The 21,543-nt window shown below is 38.4% G+C and overlaps 1 protein-coding gene across 1 annotated transcript in view; it reads left to right on the top strand.

The window, feature by feature from the left end:
• The window catches only part of COL14A1 (collagen type XIV alpha 1 chain), a 275,177-nt gene that overhangs the window by 66,072 nt on the left and 187,562 nt on the right, over nt 1-21,543 (top strand). The window contains exons 6-8 of the mRNA XM_043992943.1: nt 15,904-16,059; nt 17,530-17,649; nt 19,635-19,799. Of these exons, the coding sequence (XP_043848878.1) occupies nt 15,904-16,059; nt 17,530-17,649; nt 19,635-19,799 (441 nt within the window). The remainder of the gene's footprint in view (nt 1-15,903; nt 16,060-17,529; nt 17,650-19,634; nt 19,800-21,543) is intronic.

The raw sequence follows: 21,543 nt of genomic DNA, 5'->3' as shown, positions 1-21,543 counted from the left end.
GAAAATTATTTTTCTTTATTTTTGACATTGATGAGATTCGATTTTTCATATGTAATGTAAATTCACTTCCTATATATACTGCATATGTTGGTATGACATTGTAAATTAAAAACAAAAAATAAAGGAGTTATTAAATATTGAACTCCCTTCATTAGTTTTGACCCACCCTATATATATAACTATATGTATATATAGTGATGTGTATATATTTTTATATATTTAGCTCTACGTAAGTGTATGTGTGTATATGTATATGTATGTATATAATATTGTTATATGTATATATAATGATGTGTGTGTATTTATATGTTTCTCTCTGTGTGTATATACACACACATACATGCATACACACACAGAGCAAATATTTATTGAGCATCAGCTGTGTGTTATCTACTTACCTGAGTGGTGTAATGATTGGAATGATGCCACCTACTGGAGACTTGCTGTGGGAAAGCTCCACCATGAGGAAAATGCCTCAGAGGCATTGTGGCTTTTCCTTGGCATCACGTTTGCTCATGGGTGCTGTCTATCAAGGCTACCAGCCAATCAACTTGAGGAGCCTCCTATTTTCTGGGAGGAGACAGGAAGGAGGAGAGGGAGCCTGAGTGGAGAGCTCTTGCGTTTGTGGGTTCCTGACTTGGTGGTGGTGGCAGCAGAGGACTTCACAGGAAATTTGAGGAAAGATAGGAATGCCAGGCTGTTGGAATTCTGTTCTCAGTCTTTTTCTTTCTATTTTCCAATAAACCCTTAAAAACCTAAACTCGTTTTATCAGTGATTTTAGTCAGTTTCCCCCAAAACTGGGGGAACAGATTAGAATCCACAATTAGAATCTTAAATTACACAGTGGGAAATTGTAATTGTGCCCTGAGGGCAAAGAGATAAGATTCCCATTACAGATTGGCTACTCTGTGTGATGCCAAAAGACAACAAGTTTAGGAGGGCTTCTTGTGAACTCATGTGTTGTGAAGCATCTCTGATATTTGTTAGTATAGAGAACTCTATTTATGACTTAGATAAATGTGTGGGAGTTGACTAAGGTATGTAGAGGTTATGTGACTTGCCAGGGATCATGCAGTTATTAAAAGTCAAGGTAGGATTTGAATCCAGTTCCTCCTGGGTATAAAGCAGCATTTTATCTATTATGTCATGCAGCACTTTAGAATGGCAATGTGTTGGCTTTGGAATCAGAGATACTAAGTTCAAAACCTTCCACTTACCAACTGGTTGAAATTGGGCAAGCCATTTAAACTCCCTAAGCCTCAGTTTCCTCATTTTATTTATTTATTTTTATTTTTTTTTGCAGGGCAATAAGGGTTAAGCAACTTGCCCAAGGTCATACAGCTAGTAAGTGGCAAGTTTCTGAGGTCAGATTTGAACTCAGGTCCTCCTGAATCCAGGGCCAGTGCTTTATCCACTGCACCACCCAGCTGCCCCAGTTTTCTCATTTTAAACAAATCAAAAAGCAAACATTTTTAAAGTACCTACTATGTGCTAGGTAGTGATCTACCTTCAAAAATATCCCTAAGGAGCTTACATTGTGTTACAACCCATAAGTTTACAAAAAAGTAAGTATAGGGTAGTTTTGTGTGGGTGGGAGACACTAGCAGCTGTGGGGATCAGGAAAAGCCTCATGTAGGATGAAATACTTGAGGAGACCTTGACTGCTGAGGTTTCTTCTAGTTCCAAATATGCGATCCTGTGAACTTAAAAATTAATGTTAAATGAGTGGACTGCTAGCAAGACTTCATTGACCTTTATGGCTTGGAATTCCCCCTGATTATATTATCCCTTCCATCCTGCTACTGAACTAGTAGACATAAATCTTACTTTTGCCAGATATAAATGAAAAAAAAAACTCCTCTTTCCCTCCCTGAGAACTCAAAAGTTGCTCATCAAGTTGAGTTGTTGTTTAGTCATTTCAGTCCTGTATAATTCTTCATGTTCTCATTTGTGGTTTTCTTAGCATGCTTTTGCACTAGCATGTTTTATCATTTTCTCCAGCTCATTTTACACATGAGGAATCTGAGGCAAACAGGGTTAAGTGATTTGGTCAGGGTCACAAATTTTACATTTCAGGGTTTCACATTTGAACCCGGGCTCAGCACTCTATTCACTGTGCCACCTAGCTGCCCTGTTAAGTAAACATGACAAATGAGTTAACATATGTAAGGCACTTTGTAAACCATAATATGCTATATACATACTAGCTGCTACTGCTGCTGCTGCTACTACTACTACTACTACTACTACCACCACCACTACCGACACCTATTATTATTATTTTAATCAAAGACTTCAAATACCATTCCTAAAGAATTATGGGAAAGGGTTTTCTTCAGGTTTAAGGGAATTAATCCACAGTGGGAGCACTTAGGCACGTCTATACAGTGCTTTTTGTGTATTATCCATCCCCTTCCCCCAAAGAATCTTCTATTGTATTTCTAGCCTCAACACCCAGAGGGAAGGCAGGTGGTGTCATTGTGACAGATGCTTCTGCCTTAGGACTTAACCTAGATTCAGGGCTTCTTTGTTGTTGAGAATTTAGCCAGCAGGGAAAATAGAGCTCTATTATCCAAATAACTGTGAACACCTACAATAACATGTAAGCAAAGGATGATACTGATACACTAAGAGAGATATAACTGTACTTCATTGTTGGGAATTCTTTCCTTTAAGCTTTTCAAATACCAGATGCCCAAATTTTAGCTCAAATAGCTTAGTCCAGATTAGTATTTAATAATAAAAAATAGGAAATGTCTCTTTCCCAGTAGAAATTAAGGGTGGTTTTTTTTGGGGGGAGGGGGGAGGAAAAACCCTCTAGTTTTTAGGAATGGTAGAAAACAGCACTATCAATTTTAAAATTAAGCAAACTTGCCTCACACCTACCTATGTGGATTAATGCCTTACATTTGTTACTTCAAAACAGATTATCGAGAGGAATGAAAGAGAAATGGGTGGAAGGTGGGCTCTCAAATGGGATGGATATTTGATCAGGGGAGCCTTTTGGTTCAATAATTCCACAAATAATTTTCCCCAAAGTTAAAAAAAATCTTTATTGGTATATTTTATTTTTATTTCACCTGTAATTCCCACCATAATTTTCTTTCCCATTCCAGACTACCATCTCTTAAAACAAAGAATTTTTTTTAAGTATCCAAGAAAAAAATACTAACACTTATATGGTACTCTTCCACAAACATTTATCGTGTCTTCTCTGTGCCAAATATTGTGCTGTGTGCTGGGGACATCAAGATTAAAATGAAATAGTCCCTGCCTCCAAGGAGTTTATATTCTGTTCTGCTTGGGGGATGATGGTAGGAAAATGTAATATATTTAGAAATAAGCAAATGTAAAATCTACACCAAGTATTATACCAATTCACTGTGCAACCTGAAGCAAATTACTTAACTCCTGGGGTCTTAAGTTTTCTCAGCTATAAAATTAGAGGCTAGTAAGTATCTGAGACTCGACTTGAATTCAGGTCCTCTTGACTCTAGGGCTGGCACTCTACTGTACCACTTAGCTGCCCAATGTGAAAGGTAGAAATAAATAATCAGTCTGGAAAGGTAGTTTAGGTTCAGATTGTGAAGGACCTTAAATGCCAAGCAGAGGAGTTTGTACTTGATCCTTGGAGTAATAGGGAGCCACTGGAGATTATTGAGTCGGTGAGGAACATGATCAAATTTGTCCTTTTGGAAAAATCAGTTTGATGATTTCTTTGAGCTTCAATTTCCTCATTAGTAAAATGGTCATAATAACATGTGTACTATCAAACTCCATGTTATTATGATTGTCAAATAAGGTCATGTATATAAAATGCTTTATAAACATCAAAGCAGTCAAATAAATAGAAACTATTATGATTATTATCACCAGCCATACAACAACCCTATTTTCATGGGGAAATTGGTTGGTGGGGGTCCTTAGGTATTCCTCTTTAAAGAATTACACCCTCTTGCACACAAATCCAATTAGAATGAAATAATATTTAATTTGGGTGCTAGAGAAAGGAACTGAGAGAGAAGTCAGACTTCTCTCAAGGGGAGATAGCACAGAGACACATGATTCTCTGAGATACCTATCTCCTCAAGCCAGAGAAAGGCAACAGTTTTTAAAGAAGTTGGATGGTGGAGGTACAGATGGGGTGATCATCTGACTGTGAAAAGTTCCCTTTGGGGCTGAGGGAAGCTGGAATGAAGGGAGTTATCTGTTCCCTTGGTGCCACTCAGGCAGCAGTCACACCCAATAGGTTTATCTCTCTTGCTTCTCAAGATGTGTCTGTCTTCTCGAGGACAGTTACACCAGACCCGTTTCTTTTAGTTTAGCTTGGCCAGTTTAAACTTTAATAGTCCTAGCCCCATAACACCATAAAATAGGAAGGATAAGCAAGAAATGAAGCTTACAAATTAATAAAATACAGTATAGCATAGTGGACAGAGAACTGGATCTGGAATCAGAAAGACCTGGTTTCAAAATCATGTCTCAGATACTTAGTGACAGTGTCACCATAAGTCTCAGTTTCTTCATCTGTAAAACGAGGGAGGAGGGTTGTACCAGATAACCCTTAAGTTCCCTTCCAGCTCTCAATTTAAGATCCTATTGCAGTGGATAAAGCACTGGCCCTGGATTCAGGAGGACCTGAGTTCAAATTCAGACCCAGACACTTAACACTAGCTGTGTGATCCTGGGCAAGTCACTTAAACTTTATTACCCTGCAAAAAAGTGGGGGTGGGGGAGTGTGGGAAATCCTATTGCATCTGAATAGGGTTTTACAGTTTACAAAGCACTTTCCTCTTTAAGACCCTGTGGAGCAGAAGGTACAAATATTATTATGTTTATTTCACAGATGAGGAAACTGTGAGACTCAAAGATTAGAAATAACTCACTGAAAGTCACATACCTATAGGGGCAGAGCTGAGGCTTGTAGCCACAACTGCCACTTCCAAATCCAGCTTTCTTTTCTCACTTGGTATAACCATCAAAATAGTGGACATTGGACTAAGACTTTCCTTCCCAACCCAGGCTAGGAGAATCATCACCTATCATTTTTACTTGAGCAAATAGAGCTAAGTGGGTTTTCTAAACAGGCTACATTATGTATAACATCTTGGAAAACATGTGTTGGTGGGTGGTAACATAGTTTGTTTTGTGAATACAGTTGTGCAGGGAGAGTGGAGTGATTGACAATCCAAATACCTCTAGGCCAGATTCAACAAATATTTGTAGAGGCTAAGGAAATGCACTAACATACATGTTTTCTGGTTAATTTCCTGCCACTGCTGATGTTTTTCATCTTTTTTGCTTTTTATGTAGCTCCCTCCTCCCTTTCCCCCAACCATGAGTGAGTCAATGAGCCCAAAGGTTGACTGTCTCTGTTTGCTAAGAAGTTTATAGAAGCTTCTAGCACATTCTGGTTTATTTGTGCAGATACAGATGAGTGTTGACTGGAGTCCTGACAGATAATCCACATGCCAGCAGTCTTTTTCTCACATTCACTTCTAAGGACACAAATGCATACACACCCAGCCACCTGACCCTTGTCCACCAGATCATGGACTGACTAGCCTGCCTTGTGGGCTGCAACCATAAGCTGCCTTTATCCTTATTCTGTCAGTGGCTGCTACTGATCCTGTGGTGTTGGTGTAAAAAATCCAGCAGTATGGTGAAGAAAGCAAAGGCAACAGACCCAGGGAGTATGAGACATGTGGATGGGGAGCAATGTCACATATAATTAATTGGGTGCTGAACAGGAGGCTTTAGTTTCCCTAGCTGACTGCTTACCATTATCAATGATTTGACTCTGTGACATTTTCAAGGACTAGTTCATTGTAGATGCTGAGCCTCTGGGAATCTGGTTATGATAATTCACTTGAGTCATGGTTAATTTTCTGCCCATATGGGAATATAATTTCATTCCTGTGCTTCTTTCAAACCATCCAACTGTTTCCAAGACATCAGGGGCTAGCCAATGTTAGCATATTGCCTCCAGTCTTAGATTTCATATTTCTTTCCCTTTATCCCCACTTTCGACCATGTCTTGCTATGGGAGCCATAATCTAGAACAGGTGTGGCTCCATGCAAAATCTTTACAACACCTTAGATCAAGTTCATATCCTGACCACTCGTGCCCAAGATGTCCTCTTTCCCTCTTCTAGCATGTAAACTCTTTGAGGGCAAGAAATGGCTTACTTTTGTGTTTGTGTCCTCAGCAGGTAGCATGGTGCCTGACACATAGTAGGTACTTAACAAAGACTTGCTGATTGAATAATTCTTAGAGCCCTATGAAAGAATGCAATACCTTGGGGAATAGTTAATCAGCTTATAAAAAGGTGTATAATGCCATTTCTTATAAGATGGCTGAATTCAGGTGGTTCTAAAATGAGGACATTATTAACAGTAAGATTTCAAAATACATCATTCTTTTTGTATGAGTACTCCCTCCAATAGGACAACTAGGTGACGAAGTAAACAGAGCACTGGGCTCAGAATCAAGAAGATTCATCTTCCTGAGTTCAAATCTGGCCTCAGACACTTACTAGCTGTGTGACCCTGTCCAAGTCATTTAGTCTTGTTTGTCTCAGTTTCTTCAGCTATAAAATGAACTGTAGAATGAAATGGCAAACCATTCTAGTATCTCTGCCAAGAAAACCCCAAATAGGGTCATGGAGAGTTGGACATGACTGAACAACAATAACATCTCCCTCCAATAAGGAGGTTATACTTTAGTAGATGGACTTCATTTCTTACTGTGGATGAAGAAATCCATCTCCCCTCAATGCCTTCACTTCCTAACTACCCACTGCTTCCTCAGTCCTTTGAAATCATGTCTTCATCCTTGCTACAGTCCTGAAAACACTGATGATCCCAGTGGGCAAATCCAATGGCATTCTTTTATTCTCCATTTTCATTGACCTTTGTGAAGTGTTTGGCACTGTTGCTCACTCCCTCCTGGATACTTCCTCCATCCTGGGTTTCAAAGATTCTCTAATACTCCTTTTACCAGTATAACCATTCCTTCTCTCTCTCCTTAGCTGGTTCTGTATCTTATCATTGCCTCTTACACTGGATGTTCTCCAAGGTCTTGACTCCCTTCTCTCTCTACATTCTTTTTTTTTGGCCAACCTCATTCACCCACATGGCTTCAGCTTTTCTATGCATATGTATTTCTAGTCATGATGTGTTTTTTTTCTCAATTCCAGACCTACATCCCTAACTGCCTTCAGGACATCTTAACTGGATGTCTTACTGGCACCTCAAACTTGACATGTCTAAAAGCAAGGTCATTATCTTTTTCCCTAAACCTTCTTTTGATCTCTCTATTTCTGCCTAAGATTCTACCATTCAGCCATTCTCTCAGGTTCTTAACCTTAGTGTTATCTTTGATTCCTCTCCCTCATAGCTTATAACCAATCAATTTCCTTGCCCTGACAATTTCATGTTTGTAATACCTCCTAGGGCAGCTAGGTGGCGCAGTGGATAGAGTGCCGCACCTAGGTTCAGGAAGGCTCATCTTCCTGAGTTCAAATCTGGTCTCAGACTCTTATTAGTTGTGTGACCCTGGGCAGGTCACTTAACCCTGTTTGCCTCAGTTTCCTCATCTGTAAAATGAGCTGGAGAAGGAAATGGGAAACCAATCTAGTATCCTTGCCAAGAAAACACCAATTGGGATCATGAAGAGTCAGACAAGACTAAAAAACAACTGAACTCAACAGTATTTCCCAGGTAGCCTTTCTTTGCTATCCCCAAAGCAATAATTTCAGTTATGGTATCAATTACAACCTTCCTGGACTGTTGTAAAAATTCAATGAATGCATCTTTTTTCTTTCTCTATCATCATTCTAATTCATCCATTAGTACCTAAGAGAAGTAATAGAAGAATGGGTTTTCTTTGGAAGCCAAATTCTCATGATTTAAAGGATTCTTAACTCAGGGTCCATGAACTTGTTTTTGTTGTTTTTTGTTTGTTTGTTTTTTTAGTTAGGCAATTGGGGTTAAGTGACCTGCCCAGGGTCATACAGGTAGTAAGTGTTAAGTGTCTGAGGCCGGATCTGAGCTCAGGTACTCCTGACTCCAGGGCCGGTACTCCATCTACTGTGTCACCTAGCTGCCCCTATTTTATTTAATTTATTTTATTTAATTTTTTATTTTTTTAGTGAGGCAATTGGGTTTAAGTGACTTGCCCAGGGTCACACAGCTAGTGTTAAGTGTCTGAGGTCGGATTTGAACTCAGATACTCCTGACTCCAGGGCCGGTGCTCTATCTACTGTGCCACCTAGCTGCCCCTATGAATTTGTTTTTTTTTTGTTTGTTTGTTTTTGTTTTTGCAGGCAATGGGGGTTAAGTGACTTGCCCAGGGTCACACAGCTAGTAAGTGTCAAGTGTCTGAGGCCGGATTTGAACTCAGGTACTCCTGAATTCAGGACCGGTGCTTTAACCACTGCACCATCTAGCTGCCCCATGAATTTGTTTTTAATTATAATATAGTATTTCATTTTTTCTTAATTACATATGTGATGTTTCAAATTAAATGTGTGGTCACCTTATTCCTGTCCCAAGTGTAGGGAAAGCTAGCTAGGGTTTACTTACAAATTAGAAGCTTTAGCACCAGTTTTTGGGCATTAAGCATTTACTAGAAAAAAGAGAACATCTGGGTCAGAAAGTTAAGAAAAGGCCTATCTATCCTAGAGTTCCAGCCTGTTCTGGTTCTTCCTCCAGTCCTCCTCCACCAGCCTGTTCGAGAGACGAGCTGAGCATGGAAGTTTCCTCTGAGTTCCAGGGAGAGGTAGTCCTTCCACACTGCTTCAAGCTAGTTGGCTATCATCACCCAAATCCTTTGGTTCACTGGACTTGAGGGTGGTCCTGTGTTGAGGTCAAAGTCCACAGTCTCTGAGAACACACCCTCCTGAGGACCAGGCAAGTGTGGCTTCCATTGAATTAACTTTAAGTGAGTTAGTCATCGAAGTCAGTCACATGTTAAAACAATTTTAGTATTTTTAAAAAGATTTGATTTCCAAATTTTATCCCTCTCTCCTTTCTTCACCTCTCCTCTCCCTGAGATTGTAAACAATCTGATATAGTTATACATGTGCAATCATGAATAACATGTTCCTTATTAGTCATTCTATACAAGAAGACTTGAATCAAAGGAAAGAAGTACCTTCCCTCTGAGACTGCTTTCTATTTACACTGTATATATCTTGGATATTCCCAGTTACTTGCATGTTGCCTCCCCCATTAGAATGTATACTCTTTGAGAGCAGGGACTGTTTTTGCCTTTCTTTGTAACCCTAGAACTTAGCACAATATTCAACACATAGTAAGTGCTGTCACTGTGCACAATGTTCTCCTGGCTCTACTCACTTCACTATACATCAGTTCATATGAGTCTTTCCGGGTTTTTCTGAAATCATCCTGCCTGTCACTTCTCACAACACACTAATACTACATTACAATCATATACCACAGCTTCTTCAGTCATTCCCCAATTGATGGACATTCCTTCGGTTTTCAATTCTCAGCCACCACAAAGAGTTGCTATAAATATTTTTTGTACAATTTTTTCCCTTTTCTCCTTTTCACAGTTACTATTGTTATCTGTTTCCCTCCATCCTATTCCCTTACCCATGATATTTACTCTGTTATCTATCTTCTTTCACCCTATCCCTCCTCAAAAGGGATTTTCTTCTGACTGCCCCCTCCTCCAATCTGACCTCCCTTCTTTTATCCCTCCCTCCTTATCCCCTTCCCCTCCTATTTTCCTGCAGGGTTAGATAGATTACTCTACCCAATTGGTGTGTATGTTATTCTCTCCTTGAGACAACTCTGAGCACTGAGCCTATTCTGATGAGGGTAAGGTTCATTTACTGCCCTGCTCCTCACCATCTCTCCCCCACCCCCACCCCCTAAGACATAAACCCTTTCCTATTTCTTTCATGCAACACATAGTAAGTGTTTGAGAAATGCTTATTGACTGATTGACCCCTAGCTTTTAGGCATTCATTCAGTTGGCTTCCTAGGCATTTGGGCCCTCTCCACAGCCAGTACAGAGCTTAGCTTCTGCTACCTGGAGGCACTAGAATATTCTTGAGGCCAGAATAAAAGCAGGAGAACCAACTGCCAGTTTCTAGGGGATTAGGACTAAATTCAATCCCGAGAAACTGGCAGTGGTGACTGATTCTGTGCAGTCTCTGAGACATCCTCCTTGGGAGGATAGCAAGTATATTGAAAAAAAAATCGTCATTTAGTGAGTGAATTGTTTCCTGTGTAGGGTTGAATGATGGGCACCGTTCAGGCCAGTTGATGCCAGGCCACAAAATTGGAATCTTTTCTGGTTTTTCCTCCCATGTGAGAGTTTGCAGGGAATTCCACAATCCATTAGATATCCTCAAGACCAAATCTAATCCTATAAGCATGATTTTACATTTGTATTAGTGCTTATAGCTTCTTTACATTATTTTGTATGTTCCCTATGGCAACTGTCAGAGGTAGAGAAGTCTGTTATGTATTTTTTTTACAGATGAGAAAACAGAGGCTCAGATAAGTGGAGCCACCATACCATGGACAACAGATTTAGTATATGGAAAAACCAGGATTGGCACTCCATTATGTCTCCCAGGATAGTGAGCTTGTCATGGAACTAAAAATAAAGATATTTTATTTTCTGGTTTATATATTTATTTAACAAAAAAACCAGACTTGGTATTTGTGATCTCTACTTTGTGTGGATCAGACATAATAAATAATAAATAATAAATAGTCCATGTGCACATGGACTATTTCAGGGTTTGGCAAACTATGGCCTGTGGGCTGAATCTGGCCTGCCTTTTGTTTCTGTATACCTTGTAAGTTAAGAATGTGAGCTCATGGACAGCCCCCCAAATAGACATTTGGCCCGTGGGCTGCAGTTTGCTGTTTTCTTTTGTTGGTTTTCTTTGGATACCACATTTTAAGAGAAATCCTGAGAAACCAGAATGCATCCAGGGATCAGAGTCAGGGTCAGGGGCAAAAATGATGGTGAAGAATCTGGAAACCATGCTATTTGAGGAAGAATGAAAGCAACTGGAGACATTTCGCTTCAAAATTAGGGAGAGATATAACAGCTACCTTCAAATACTTGAAAGCCTGTCATGTAGTTGAGATTATAGATTTGTTTTATGATGTTCCAAAAGGTAGAACTAAGGCTTTTGGGTGGAAGTTATTTCTAAGAGATTTTTGGCTTAATATCAGGAGGAACTTCCTAATAATCAGAATTGTTCAACACCGGGATAGTCTGCCTTGGGAGGTCATGCACTCCAAGTATCTGTTTACATGTCCATTCTTTTATAATACTTACCATCCAAGAGTTGTATCTCTCAAGTAGAAGTTGAATGATCATCTGCCTAGAACCTCATAGAGGATCTCTGCACTGGGTGTGAAGTTGAATTAGAGAATCTCGAAGGACTGTATTAGTGTTAAATTCTTTAATTTTGCAAAACTCTGCAGTGATTAAGATAGACCCATCTGCTAGATAAATAAAACAAAGAGATCCATCAAAGTTGACGTTATTCCATTGATTATAAACCAGCCCTTTTTCATTCTCTAAGGACCCCATCCTTCATCATTTCATCTGTACTTATTTTATGGGATTACCTAAGGTCCTCTTAGTATTAGCACTGTGACAATGCTATTGAAATGTTCTATAATGGCAAGTTTCAGATGTGTTTACCACAAGTTTAGAATTTTAAAAAAATAACATATGGAAAATTAAATTTAATTTACCCAGAGGAAATTTAAGTAAAACAATATTCTGTGATTATTCCTTTAAATATATGAGTTATTGAATTAAATCCTTGCCTATTTGGCCATTTTCTTAGTTTCACGGGGAAAATAGAAAAGATTGAACTGATAAAGAAAGGTTAACAACATTTGTGTCAATGCCATTATGAGGTTTTCTGGATACATGGATTTTGAGTATAGATTGTAAATGATTGCTTTTCATTCAGATCCAATTTCAACTCGTGAAATATAATTAACACAAACAAGACTAGTATAGCCAAGTCTGATTACTAGATATCATCAGATATCAAAAACTGGTTGAGTGTCTGGGTAACAAGAAAGATTTCTTCTAATGAAGGGAATGTGATTTATTTTTCGTTGTATCAAAGTGGACCTGTAACTTGTTTGATAGTTCAAGGAGTCTTTCTTAGGAAACAGCAACCATTGTCTCCCTGTATTTGAAAATGTTAATGCTATGGTCAAAACTATTCCATAGAAGAGATTCTGGTTTTGTTTTTTTTCTTAAGGAATCCAAGCGGTACAGTGGATAATGTTGGACTTGAAATCAGGAACACCTGATTTCAAATCCAGCTTCAGACACTTGCTAGCCATGTGACCCTGGACAGTCACTTAAACTTTCAGTGACTCAGTTTCCTTATCTGTAAAATGTGGATAAGGGTACCTTATCTTTTAGGATTGTTGTGAGGATCAAATGAGATAATACTTGTAAATCACTTTGTAAAATTTAAAGTACGATATAAATGCTAACTATTATCATTATTTTACATTAGCAAGAATTTCTTAAGTTTGAATGCTGTTAAGTAAATAGATGAGAGGAATCATGTTGTAGTGCACAGAGAGCCAGCCTTAGAGTCGGAAAGACCCAGTTTTGAGTCCCTGTCTGAGTTCATTATCTGTTCTGCCCCTGACATATACTGGCTGTGAGATGCTGGGCAATTCACTTAACTTTTTGGCCTCCAAGGCAGCTCTCTGAGGATATGTTTCAGAGTAGTTGCCACTGTTTTGGTAATTACTTCTCCCATATTTCCCCGTATCAAAAAAGTATAACGATAGACTGTAGTTTAAAGTGTAGTGGAGAAAATACTGGATTAAGTATTTCTGAATTGGAAGGCCTCAGTGGGCATCTAGCCTAATCCATACCAGAAAAATAATCTTTTCTATGTCATACTTGGCAGGTAGTGATCTTTGCTGTGTTGATTTGTGTCCGACTCTTCATGACCCCGTTTGATGTTTTCTTGGCAAAGATACTGAAGTGGTTTGCCATTTCCTTCTCCACCTCATTTTACATATGAGGAAACTGAGGCAAACAGGGTTAAGTGACTTGCTCAGGGTCACACAGCTAGATCTGAGGCCAGATGTGAACACAGGTAGAGCAATTCTGAGCCCCAGTGCTCTATACACTTTGCCACCCAGCTTCCCCAAGTAGTTATTTAGGCTTTGCCAAAAGACCATGAGTAATGGTGGTCCCAACCTCAAATGGGGCTTTTTTTATATTGGCCCATATTCTTCTCCTATATAAAATCCTGAGATTTGTCCTTAAGCAGGAAACCCTTGGGTGAAAATTGAATTCAAATCCCAACTACTGGCCTATACTTTTAAAGTAATGAGGCCTAGATCTAGTCACCTGTCATCAGAAGGAGCCTTGTCTGTATATGTATACAGAGCACTTAGAGATGTTACCTAGGTTTGATCATTTACCTGCTACCAGGACAGACCAGACTGTTGTCAAGGGAAACCACATCAGTATTGCAAAAAACAGAAGTGCATCTTCAGGAAATACTATTAGTAAGAACTGACTTCATCTTTATCTCATTTGAGCCTCATGACAACACTGTGAGTTCCTTACTATAGGTATTATTATGCCCATTTTACAGATGGGTAAACTGAGGCTAGGAGTGGGTAAATGACTTGCCCATAGTTGCACAGCTAGCAAATGTCTGAGGTCAGATTTGAACTTGGGTCTTCCTGATTCCAGGACCAGTACTTTTATGTACTGTGCTACCTAGCTGCTTCTGGGTCACAAGGTCACAGGGATGGAAGTTTGAGTTATGGTTGTAGGTGGAAAAAGAAACCTGAAAGCTACCCATAGCTTTTGAGAAAAGATAAAAGCTATTCTATTCCCAAAGTGAAAAAGTGAAAAGAATTTGGGCTCTTGAAGAGTCATCTTATTTAGATTAGTCAAACTAAACTGTCCAATGTAGGCTACATCAGAAGACCAAGGTGACTTTCACTTTATGACTTCTTACAGTCTTCCATTGGAAAAGAAAATGTGCATTGAGTAATAAAATGAGATTATGTCTTTGCTAATGCCCACCATATTTGGGGGAACAAAAGGAATACCAGACATTTGATCTATAGTTAGGTTTGATTGCTATGTCTCAGTAGGAAACCTTAGGCATTACAGGCAGGCTCCAGGTTTCTATAAGGAAGCTTCAGAGAAAGGCTTTTTGTTACCCAACAACTTGTCTTCACTGTGACTGACTAGATTTGGGATACTTCTAACTCTTCTCTTGTACCCCTTCTTCTGGCTAGTTCTAATTTGTCTATTTTGTCCAGCTGGCACTCAACTCTCACCTATAACTCTAAGAAGCTATAGCAAGCACAGCATTCACACCCTGGTAAACCATCTAGGTAAATAGGCTAAACGAAGTTGAGGGCTCAAACCCATCAGTGAGTCAAGGGGGTATCAAATGGGTGGATGAGAACCATTTGTTCCAATGGTCATGAAGTCAACTGAAGGAGGTGCTGTGGAGTGTTTCGAGCTTGGTCAGACATTGAAGGCACCAAGGTCATCCACTGTATCCCAGCCATCCCTGGTCTTGCTACTGAACTTTGATGACTCTCAAAAAGAGAATAAGGCTGACAACTTTGTGGAACTCTGCCTCATTTAAATCTAGTTGATTGGCAAGGCAAGACATTGCCCATGATGTCATTGGTCCCCTTCAAAAACAAAGTACAAAAACCAAAGAAACAATATTGGTACTATGGACCTAGATACTTACTTTGTACACAGAGTTTTTCAACCAGAAAAGAAAGGATTCTGATGTCCCAAGTATGTATAGATCTGATCTGAAAAAATGTTGAAATTCCTTTGGCAAAATGTTCTCTTCTTGATATAGAGATGAGTAGTCCATTTAAATAATTTCTTTAATTTTAAATCATCCTAGCATCAAAATTTTATTATTATATAGACAAGCCAGTCAATGGGGATTTGATTTTGGAAGTGGTTATTTATCTCCTGGTCCTGCTACAAACTCCTCAGTCCTTTTTGACTATTTTCATTTCAGTCTCTTCAAAACCAAACACTTGGATCTGTTCTTTCACCAAACACTTGCATCTGCTATTTCCTTGAATTTGTGAAATCCACATTTCTCTCCTGGTATTTCTTTCCTCCAACATAAACTCTGAATACTTGAGTTCAGACTGCTTCCTGGAAATCTTCCAATCTTTATTTGTCTTCTCCCCACCCCTAGACATTACCTAGCCCTTTTCCTGGAGAGAGCCTACAGGACAAAGCCCAAAACTGTATCACAAAACACAGAAACCATGTTCTAGAATAGTTGAAAAGCAAGGTGTAAGTTGCCAGGGTGTGGTGAAGTTGCCAACATTTTTCTAAAGTATTTCCAGACTATTGGCTTTGATCTCTAATAATTCCTGTGATTTTCTCTTAGTAAAATGAATTTGGGGCAGCTAGATGGCAAAGTGGATAGAGTGCTGGGCTTGGAGTCAGGGAAATTCATCTTCCTGAGTTCAAATCCAGCCTCAGACACTTACTAGCTGTGTGACCCTAGGTAAATCACTTAACCCTGTTTTCCTCAGTTTTCTCATCTGTCAAATGAATTAGAGAAGGAAATGGTAAACCACTCCAGTATCTCTGCCAAGGAAACCCCAAATGAGGTGATAGAGAGTTGGACACAACTGAAAAATGACTTAACAATAACAAAAATAAAAAAGAATTCAAGAGAGTGGTCAGAAAAATTTGGCAATGTTCATTAATGAGAATGGGACTGGGCTCTTAATTCTAAGCTATGGGAGGTGAACATGAAGGCAATGAAAATGTGGTCACTGATGTGCATTTTCCCCTCGATTAATAGATCACAATTTATTCCCCTTACTTTTATTTACAGAAAACAAATTTATATGCAAAACACCAGCTATTGCTGATATTGTGATCCTGGTAGATGGCTCATGGAGCATTGGGAGATTCAACTTCAGATTGGTTCGACTTTTCTTGGAAAATTTGGTGACAGCATTCAACGTGGGAGAAAATAAAACTCGGATAGGTAATGTTTATGGTTTTATTAGTATCAGTGACAATAAATTCAATATAAAATTCTTCAGTGTTTAGACATTGCACATATAGTAAGACCCTTTCTTTGGTGGCTTGTTGCCATTTTTAAATGTATGGTTGTTGCCTGGTTGCCTAACAAGGCATTTTACTATAGTACAACTGATAGATAATACCGACTTCTTTGTCTCTTATTCAATGACTCTTTTAAAAGGTTAGGTCATGAGTATTTATAAGATGAAAGGGTAAATATAGAGTCTTACTTAGTTTTGCCCATGTCAAATTTTTAGAGATCTGTGATTTCACTGGTATGGATGCTCTATCCATTGAGCTATATTTCAACCTATCTAAGCTTTATTAGGTGGTTTTTGGAGGCTCCTGTGGAAGAAAAATTCATTACTCTGAGACCAGCCTGGTGATGAGCTCCTCCAGGTTTAGCTAGACTAATCCTTGGAAAATCAGTCTTTCTATCTTGCCTGCCTTGTATGGCCTTCGCGAAATCTAGGATCAGTTCCAAACCTCAAGGACATTGATGAAGGTAAAATTTCCTGCATTACATTTAGAATCCATAGTTGGTATGTCCCAGACTACTGCCATAAGAATCAGAAAGACCTGGACTCAAGTACTATCTCTGACATACGCTGGCTCTGTGACACTGGGAAAGGCACTGAATTTCTCAGAGCCCCAAGGACTAAGTTGAAGAGTAGCAGATCTACTTTAGGAGAGAAATTTCCTCTACACCAGTGAAATCACAAATTCTGACTTTCATCCCCAACCACATATTTTTTAGAATAAATAACATTAATAACTTTGGGGTTTTTTCAATACAGATTTATAATTGTTGAACATTCAAAACTCAGTCCTTTGTGTTTTTTAAGCTTAAAATTATATTGTGTAATAAAAACTAATGGACTTATACTTTTATAATTATAAATTTATATTTAGTAGAATAATCAATCATTCATCATTTGGGGTTAGGGATAGAGAGCCTGTGAGAAATCAAATCCTCCCAAATGTGAAACTAAGAAAATTGGACACGATTTCACAGTCCATGAGAAGCTTTGCCAAATTAAGGCTGGCCAACAAAGATGCCGGAAACCTTTGAACAATGTATTCATTTCATCTTGTAACTCATAATTTAACTTCTTTAAAGAGTCATTGAGGAAAGTCATTCCTTGGGGAAGTGAAAAGGCAAATTCTAGTCATTTTGTCCACGCACAAATTAGGCAAATCATATCATCACTTATGAATTGACTGCCCACTTTGGCCAGAAAACATGAATTTTCCTAGCAGATGGGTATGGACTGGATATATAGTTTGATGGGTTTCTTTTCTATGAAAAACACATCCAGTTAGTTCTTCAAAGAAGTAAATTCCAGAGAACATTTGTTTAGAGGAATCTAGTAACCCCAGCTCAGTGACAAGTTCCTCTGTTGCCATGGGCATTTTTCTGTTTCTTTGTTAGGCCTTGCACAATACAGTGGTGACCCTCGAATCGAATGGCATCTGAATACCTTTAGCACCAAGGATGCAGTGATTGATGCTGTCCGGAATTTACCATACAAGGGAGGAAACACTTTGACAGGTATTGCATTGTATGCTGTCCCAAGTCTTAGCAACTCTGCTTCTCATAGATGGTCCTTCCATTTCTCTGCACTGCTATTTAGTAGAAATCTGTTTAACATGTTTCAGCTAATCTATTACTAAAAATACTTGAGTGTCTTCTACCCCAAACATAACATCATGAGGCAAAGCTAGGAGATCTCTTTATTCTTCCTAGAAAAAAAAAAAAGGAGTGTCAAAGAGGACTACACTAGGCTAAAGGGAAATAAAGATAATATTTTGGCCTGCCAATCTCAGGTAGTATGCTTAAATTTTATTGCTAATGTAGCTTAACCATCTTGCCCCAAACTTTAAATTCCTTTAAAAAACTTAGTAAGATACCTTTTTCCCCAGTGAAAAGTAATTCCTGTCACAACTCCAAAAGCACCTTTTATTTTTTCAGTCATTTCTTAGTGTGAAAATGGTTTTGTAGACTGAAGTTAGTGAGAAAATTAATATAAACATTTTTCCTATTTTTTTAAACTTTTTTTTTAAGTGAGGCAATTGGGGTTAAGTGACTTGCCCAGGGTCACACAGCCAGTAAGTGTTAAGTGTCCGAGGCCGGATTTGAACTCAGGTACTCCTGACTCCAGGGCCGGTGCTCTATCCACTGCGCCACCTAGCTGCCCCCCATTTTTCCTATTTTGATGGTAGGTAGATGCTATTTTTTCCCATCGGAAGTCAATGACTAAAAAAATAAAAGAAAAAAAAATTTTAAAAAAAAGAAAGTCAATGACTAAAATGTAAATGAAAAGAAAATATAAAAGAAACCAAACTCTGAGCAATTATAAGGACGCATCTTTGTCTCAGAGAAAGGCTAACCTCCTTTCAGCAGATGCATACTTTTTCAGGTGTAGACCTCTGCATACACTGCCATTGTTTTGATTGGTTTAGTATAACTATTTTTCTTTGTTACAAGAGAAGGCTTAAGTGCTATTGGATGGGGGTGGTGTGTTCTATCTGGATAGAACCAGAGAGGTAGGAAGCATGGTGTTGTCCATCTAGAGTCTAGACTTAGAGTCAGAAAGACTTGGCTTTGAATCCTGCCTTAGACAATGACTAGCTATGTGGCCCTGCTCTGGATTTCAGTGTCTCTAAGATCCTTTCCAGCTCTCAATATGTGATTCTATGACTGAAGTATAAAACAAAATTTGTCAATAAAAAATAAGGCAACGGGGGCGGCTAGGTGGTGCAATGGAGAAAGCACCAGCCCTGGATTCAGGAGTACCTGAGTTCAAATCCGGCCTTAGACACTTGATACTTACTAGCTGTGTGACCTTGGGCAAGTCACTTAACCCCCACTGCCCCACAAAAAATAAAATAAAATAAGGTAACAAACACTCTCCAACTCAAACAAGATGCATATGGTCATTGGCTTTAAAGGCTGAAGTGCTGTTGAAATACTGGAAGTGATTTTCACAGTTTTGGAGAAGGAATTTAATAACATTTTTACCAGCTCACTAAAATATCATTTAGTGCTTCTGTGGAAGGCCTGGTTTTCCTGGCTAGAAAGTGACAAAGGGAAATGGAAAAAGCCCAGTTATCATGTAGCATTTTAATAGATATTCCGCCCCCATAATCCTTTGTTTTAAATGGAGAATCATCATGGAGCTGTTACTGCAGAAACTGTTATTTCTGCTACTTTTTAGCCTAGCTAAAGGACTCAGTCTCCTTGAGTCTGAGAGCTGGTGTCCATAGACCTTCTTGTCCAAACTATTCATAAAGACCAGTCCCTGAAATAATGTGATGTTTTATTTTTCTTATTCTTTATATTGGTGTGGACTTGAATTTCTTCCCTTGTATTTGAGCTATCAAGCCTCAAGCCTCAAAGCTTTTTTTTTTTTTTTAATGAGTTTTTTCCTATGGTAAACATTTTAAATCCAGAAGCTAGTTTTCATCTTGAGGTTAAATTTTACACATTAGAAAAACTGTTTTGTTGGTGACTGTTATTTAATTTTACACTTCCAGGTCTTGCCTTAAATTACATTTTTGAAAATAGTTTTAAACCAGAAGCAGGAGCAAGAACTGGAGTATCCAAAATTGGCATTTTGATCACAGATGGAAAGTCTCAAGATGATATTATTCCCCCATCAAGAACTCTACGTAATTCTGGGGTTGAGCTCTTTGCCATTGGTAAGTATTGCCTTATGGCTCTATTTCAACGGTAATCAGTAGATAGAAAATTGTCTTTTTTTCTTGATGTAGAGAAATGACTCTCAAAATCTGAGTTATTTTTTCTGACTCTGTGCCCAACTTTCTGTGTAAGCACCTGCTCATCACTTAACCTATTTTATCTCAGTTTCCCTACCTATAAAAAGTACATGGCAACAGCCTTCTATACCTCACAGGGTTGGTGCAAGAACAAGATGAAATCAAGCAGAAGTATTTGGAAAAGCATCAAGTGCTATGCAAATATGGATATTGGTCTTAATCACCTTTTAATCTTTGTGCTTATGTAAGTTAGGTGACCCTGTGGATACAGTGCCAGATGTGGCATCAGTAAAATGAGAATTCCAATCAAGCCTCAGACATTTACTAGCTGTGTGACTCTGGGCAAATCACCTAACCTCTGTTTCCTCAAATGTAAAATAATGATAATAATTGCACCCACCTTGCAGGCTTGTTGTGAGGATCAAAGGAAATAAATAATAATAATAATAATAGCTAATATTTATAAAGTGCTTACTAGATGCCAGGCATTGTGCTATGCACTTTACAAGTATTATCTCATTCGATTCTCACAACAAGCCTGCAAGGTGGGTGCTATTATTATCCCTATTTTACAGATGAGGAAATTGAGGCAAATAGAGGTTAAGTGACTTGCCCAGGATCATACAGCTAGTAAATTTTTAAGGCTAGATTAAAACTCAGGTCTTGCTGACTCCAAGTCTGGCACTGTATCCACTGTGCCACTTATCTGCTGTATATAATATTTGTAATGCTCTTTGCAAATTACCCATTTGTTGACAGCAATATTGGGGAGAAAATTAGAAAAAAAATTTCCCCAAGGAGTTGTAGGTAGACAGTCCTAGAGAGAGTCCAGAGAATAATGGTCAGCTTGATGAGGGGCACAGGAGACCATGCCTTAAGAATATTGGTTGAAGAACAGCTTTGAAAATAGCATGTTGATGAACTGATGATGAGTGAGATGAGCAAAACCAGGAGAACATTGTACACAGTATCATCAACATTGGGTGTTGACAAACTGTGATAGACTTGATTCTTCTCAGAAATACAATGGTACAAAATAGTTCCAAAGGACTCATGATGGAAAAGGTTCTCCAAATCCAGAAAAAAAAGAACTGTGGAATATGGATGCAGATTGAAGCATACTATTTCTTTTGTTTTTCGTGCTGTTGTTTCCCTTTTTTGAGGTTTTTCCTTTTTTCTTTGATTCTTCTCTTATAACATGACTAATGCAGAAATATGTTTAATGTGATTGTACATATATAACCTATATCAGATTACTTGCTGTCTTGGGGGGGAGAGAAGGGAGGGAGGGAAAAAATTTCAAATTAGAAATCTTATAAAAACAAATGTTGAAAACTATTTCTACATGTAACTGGAAATAATAAAATACTTTCATGCTTTAAAAAAAGAAAATAGCTTGTTGAATTTGTTGTATTTTTTGAGGGAGAGGCAAACTTTATGTGGTGGAGATTCACAGGTGTGAGTGAAATCTTCATTTTCCATCCTGCTTTACCTGTGATAATGCTCATCTGCTTTGGTGTTTGTTAAATTCAAAATATAAAACAGTTTTAAAAAGTATTATTTGAAAGAACTGGGGATAAAATATAGTATGACAATGTACTTTTTAAAAAAAAAAAAAAAGGAAAAACAGGATTTTTAGCCTGGAGAAGAGAAGACTTAGGGGTCA

This window comes from Dromiciops gliroides, chromosome 1 (genome assembly GCF_019393635.1).
Source record: "Dromiciops gliroides isolate mDroGli1 chromosome 1, mDroGli1.pri, whole genome shotgun sequence".
NCBI classification, from domain to species: domain Eukaryota; kingdom Metazoa; phylum Chordata; class Mammalia; order Microbiotheria; family Microbiotheriidae; genus Dromiciops; species Dromiciops gliroides.
The sequence above is the reverse complement of the archived record's forward strand: the minus strand, read 5'-3'. Positions and strand labels throughout refer to the sequence as shown.